This window comes from Urtica dioica, chromosome 3 (genome assembly GCF_054948205.1).
Source record: "Urtica dioica subsp. dioica isolate 48M chromosome 3, U.dioica_male_clone48M_v1_H2, whole genome shotgun sequence".
Classification (NCBI taxonomy): Eukaryota; Viridiplantae; Streptophyta; class Magnoliopsida; order Rosales; family Urticaceae; genus Urtica; species Urtica dioica.
The window spans coordinates 46,324,884-46,330,585 of NC_142758.1; the positions used below are offsets into that span (position 1 = coordinate 46,324,884).

Genomic DNA, 5,702 nt, shown 5'->3' on the forward strand with positions numbered 1-5,702 from the left:
TCTAATAGATTATAAATAACGCTGACTATTGGAATTTTATTAATTGGTTATTCGAAATAATTTTCTATTTTAGGAATAATCTCCTAACAGATTTTAATTAACGCTGACTACTATTGATTTATTACTATATTTGTAGGGAGTAGTCGCTTATTTTTATATATCAACGCTTAATGTTCTTTCAAAACGAATATTTTTTTGCGTTTGTTTCTTTAGCTGTTCTCTATTACCACTCAGTTACTAAATTTGACAAAGCTCTCTTAATTTTATTATTTTGCAATCATTTTCGTTGGTAATCAAGTCTTCGAATCTTCCCGTCATTATACTGTATTAACAATTATTTAGTGCGTAGTTTTTCACTTTTTTCTTTCACTTGCGCTAGATTGTATTATCAGGAACTCACATCCACTAGGGACGAATAATTTTTTCTCTTTAATTAGAAATATCATTGGGTTACTCATATAATCACCAATTGGAAATAAAATGGAACACCATTATCATTGTTATCAGACCCAATTTTATACTCGATGTTATTAGCTCACTCATTTCTACAAATTTTCATCCGTTTCAGGACGTTCGACTGGGAATACAACATTTGTACTCTTTATAAAGATTATGAGTTATTTCTCTCATTACCAATTGGTTTTAATATGGAACGCCGTAATATTTCAAGTCAAAAGTTTTAGACTTTTGAGATTCAAGATGTTTTGACAAGATCTTTTTAGCGTGAATTGAACGTGGTTGCATACATTTGTACTATTTATAAAGATTATGAGTTATTTCTTTCATTACCAATTGGTTTTAATATGGAACGCCGTAATATTTCAAGTCAAAAGTTTTAGACTTTTGAGATTCAAGATGTTTTGACAAGATCTTTTTAGCGTGAATTGAACGTGGTTGCATACATTTGTACTATTTATAAAGATTATGAGTTATTTCTTTCATTATCAATTGGTTTTAATATGGAACGCCGTAATATTTCAAGTCAAAAGTTTTAGACTTTTGAGATTCAAGATGTTTTGACAAAATCTTGTTAGCGTGAATTGAACGTGGTTGCATGTCTAGGGGTTATGTAATCCTTTATTTTTAGTGTGATTGATTACGCTGGGAGTTTATTTTATTTTATTTTTAATTATAGTTATAAACATACGCTGTCAATAATTACCCAAATATCGTTAATTTACAATTTCAACCAAATATTAGCTAATATAAAGTTTTATAGTTTCATTATAAATACTTAACTACTGTTAATATAATAATAATACAAGTCACGATATCATACTAAAACTGTTTTGAAAGACATACTTAAGCTCTTGTATATAAATTTGGCTGGCCTCTATATAAGTACTTCACACCCGATATCTTATTATACATCGGACGTAATCTTAATATATATATATAATATGCACATGAATGCACACACTTTCTTCAAATTATAATTGATATGAAGGTATAATATGGATGTAAAAGAGATACCTAACGTACCCATGTTTCACTCATATATATACTCAAGGAATCAATCCGTAACTGCATGCAATTATTCACTACGCATGCGACAGTATCTTCAAATTAGGTTATTTGCTAACGATGTTTTCGCATTAACTTGCCATGTTTTCCTAATGTTTGGCCGAACACTTGAATTTCAATAATAATAATAATAATAATAAGTTGATGGAGTTTTGGAAGGAAAAAAGTCACAAGTATCGAGTTTTTTACATTAAAAAATTATTAGTGCCATTAGAAAGATCTCAATCTGCCAAAATCTGTAGAGTTCAAAGAATCAAAACCACAAACGCATGTAGAATTTTATTTTCCTATCGTATGGTTTTTCAGAAATTGGGCCGTGTATACGAGAGTTTGCGTATGAAAATACACAAAAACTCAAAGGCAAGTAAAAGTAGAGTTCTTAGTATAAAGTAAAGATCTCTCTCTCTCTCTCTCTCTCTCTCTCTCTCTCTCTCTCTCTCTCTCTCTCTCTCTCTCTCTCTCTCTCTCAAGGTTCGAGAAAGTGGCATAGAATCACTCACGTAGCTATAAAGAAAACTAAACCACCCTTAACCCCATGAACATGGTAAAAAAAATACTCTGTCCCAAAAAACTAAACAATTCCTTACCTTACACAAAACCCTTCCAATCTCTCTCTCTCTCTCTCTCTCTCTCTCTCTCTCTCTCACAATTCTGTAGGTAACTATTCTTGCTCTCCTTTCATCCAAAACCCTAGATATAGAACTATAAGCCCCACATAATTTCTCCTTCAACCAAATATGAGAAGTTGTGGTAATAGTAGTAGAAGTGATAATGATAGTAGTAGATCAAGTGGTTGCTATTGCTTCTTGAAGTTGCTTATCCGGGCCATCGCTGTGGTTGGACTTTTCTGGATTTTGTTGGTTGGGACGTCGCCGGACGTGAGAGCGAGCTTCGTGGCGGGGTCCACCAAAAATTTCAAGGGCTTGGATCGAGTCCTGGCAGGGACAGAGAAGGTGGTCCACGGTCCCACGGTGGATCGCATAGCTTACATGAGTAAACGGAGAGTTCCTAATGGACCCGATCCAATTCACAATAGGTACGTTGCGCTTTGAAACCTATTATCTATATCTATATATATATATATTGAAGCTTGATAATGTTTAATTATACTTCTACTAGTTACACTTTTAAATTATAGCCTCTTTGTACATTTTTGTTGGCCAACTTAATTCTGATTACATGCTATCTAAGGGAAAAATAAATAAATTGACATAAAGATGTGTAAATTAATTACTTAATTTGCAAGTTTACTCTTGCTACTTTTATTGTGCAATATTTGTTGGCGTTCAATTATTTGACGAACTTTAGAGTATAAGAAATTAATCTCTGATCTTTATAGGAATACCCTCATTTTGTAATATTTTGTTTTGTGCTCCGAATCTACATATATATATATATATAGCATATACGCGATTAAAATAATTAAAACTTAAAATAGCGTATATATGATAATAGTTTTGAAGCTCGTTATTGTACATATATCAGTGAATGAACACTGCATAGATATGGTACGGCATATCATCGATTCGTGCATAAGTTTAATATTTTTCTATGAAAAAATAATTATACCTAGTATCTGTTTCATATTTTTCTTTTCAAATTCAATCCGAAGTCATATATGGTTTTAAAAAAATTATATCAATAAAACGTCAAAAAAAAAAAAAGTAGATGCATGAGAAACCACTTTAGACACGAGATGTAATAACAAACTGTACAATGAAACTATATATTCAATTTTTTAAATAAATAAAAAAACTGCCCTTTCTCTTTTGTTATAGAGAACGAAAGAAATTCAAACATAGGAGCTAGGACCATATATATGCACAAGCCTTTTTAGCTTTAACGGGTTGATTTATACGGAAATCTATGCAATTCAATTGATTTATCAAAGAGCAAGCTTTCCTCCTTTGTTTTCAGCACCTATTCCTAAAAAGATGCACTATGATAAGTCTCTTTTTTACTTTTTTAAGTTTCCTGAAAACTATAAGTTTAATTCTTTAACTGTTATCAGAGTATATATATTTTGCTAATAGGTCCTCAAGGATGCTATGTTTACTATTACAACACTAATATAAAGCTATCTAACTAGTTTCCTTTTTTCCAATTTCATTATCATGTTTTGTACAAAGTTAATTAGCATTTTAATCTGTTGGATACATTTGTGATATGACTCATCATGTAACCTTTGCAGTGTTGTCTTTTTCATTTCCTTTTGTTCATTTGCTTTATTAAGACATGCGCTAATTATTATGATCAGAAGCAAAACATTTCCTAATTAAGCATTTGGCTGCTGTTTCGCTTACAAAAGCCAAGAAAGGATGAGTTTATTCAAATTTGGTGGCCCAATATACACAATAACCTACTAAATGCTTCCATTATAACTTTTTGGTCGTGCAGTGCGAGAGTTTTAACTTTTTGGTCGTAAAAGTAAAACTAAATGCTTCAAGTTTTCTTTTCAAAAGCAACAGAGATCTGACCAGTTGTTTGTAAATAGCTACAATATTTTATACAAGAAAATTAAAAACTTCTAGGTTACATCTTATTAATTTATTTCTCCTAATAGCAGAAATCTTAGTAGTTACCTGGTTTAACTTTGCAATTATTTAAAATACATAGATATAAATTTTCAAAATTAAAAAAAATACCTAATTTGTTTAAATATTTACGATTTATAACGATTCAATAGTTAGTGTTTACAATTTAAAAATAGAGTTTAAATTAAATTTTGAAATAGGTATATTTTCTAATTTAAAATTTTAGTAGGCAATTTGAAGTGATATTTTCATAAGTTCCTACTTACATAGCTAAGATCAAAGAACTAAAATGGGTATGATCCTGTATAAGAAGAGCCAAATAGCCATACATCGTAATACTTATCTCGTAATTAATAACTATCTGCCATCCAAGATTTTTACATATGTAGAAATACAAAACAATATAGTCTGACTGTTTTTACGCATAAATTCTGATAAATGCTATTGTCTTAAAGTAATTTCTATTTAGCGAGGGGGAAATAAAGATATCCCATTCATTAAATTTTTTTTTATACATTTTTCTTGTTTCAGGAGAGCTGGGAAATCTGGAAAACTTCCTGGTCAAGCTTAATTAGCTGTTTAAAATTATTTGAGAAAGCTTCAGCCAATAGATCAGAATATATCATGATGCTCATCACAATGTTTGTATATGTTTTTCAATTAAAGTATTCCTTCTGATATATCTGACCAACTTCCAAAAGCCAGGATTAATTCTTCCAACTCATTTTCACTTATACCATTTTCTCAATTGAGCTTTTTTGGGATCGAAACAGGGAGTGGGAAAAAAAATTGAAACTTATTTTATCTATACAATAGTACTTGCAAATTATATGTATATACGCATTAAGCAGTAGTTGAAGAGCCTAATATTTTATTTTTTGTTGCAAACATCACTTGTATCATCACTTACGTCGCTTTAGAGATCACCGAGTGATGTTGATAATGACACTATTTTTCAATTTAATGTTTTGCTGTGTACAAAGTTTGCGAATATTATATATCTTTAAATAAAAATATTTATTATTATATTACAATAAAATATTGTATATATCCAGAAAGAGAGAGAGAGAGAGAGAATCAGTATTGGCTTTTTTGGCCTGTTCAAAGATTCTTCAATATCTTTCTTTTATCTAAACTCAATGATTTTGATACATGGCATTAGTTCCATCTAATAATAAAAGCAAATCTCACCTATTACTAAAGTGTACTTAGAAGATGCTTATATATAATTGCATCTTTTTTGGTTCTTTGTCCCTTGATTCCTTTGGTTTTAGGTGCTTTCAAACTATTTTGGTCTTCGTTCTGTTCAGGTTAGATTTTGCTTGTGATATTCTGTTAGTCTCGTTGGCAACATAACACATGATATTTTGAACCCAATATATATATATATATATATATATATATATATATATATATATATATTACATGCGCATGCATAAAGAAATGTCGAGGGGAAAAAGAAAAGGGTAAAAGTAAAAACGCATAGAGTCTTCAATCTCTCTAGCCTTGCAAAAGAATAAGTTAGCTTTTCAATATAGTCTCATTTCTCTTTATCTTTGCTTGTATTTCTCAAAGGCGGACTCTAAAGTTATAAGTCCGGTCCAACTCTGGGTAATAACAAATCAAAAGAGGGACAATAGATAC

At 30.4% G+C, this 5,702-nt stretch overlaps 1 protein-coding gene across 1 annotated transcript; it reads left to right on the forward strand.

Annotated features, from left to right (window-relative positions):
* Nucleotides 1-2,067: 2,067 nt before the first annotated feature.
* On the forward strand, nucleotides 2,068-5,233 carry LOC149403164 (CLAVATA3/ESR (CLE)-related protein 25-like). Its single transcript, XM_089609736.1, has 2 exons — nucleotides 2,068-2,560; nucleotides 4,590-5,233. Exons 1-2 carry the CDS (start codon nucleotides 2,262-2,264, stop codon nucleotides 4,627-4,629), a joined length of 339 nt encoding a protein of 112 aa, XP_089465862.1. The 5' UTR covers nucleotides 2,068-2,261; the 3' UTR covers nucleotides 4,630-5,233.
* Nucleotides 5,234-5,702: the final 469 nt, after the last annotated feature.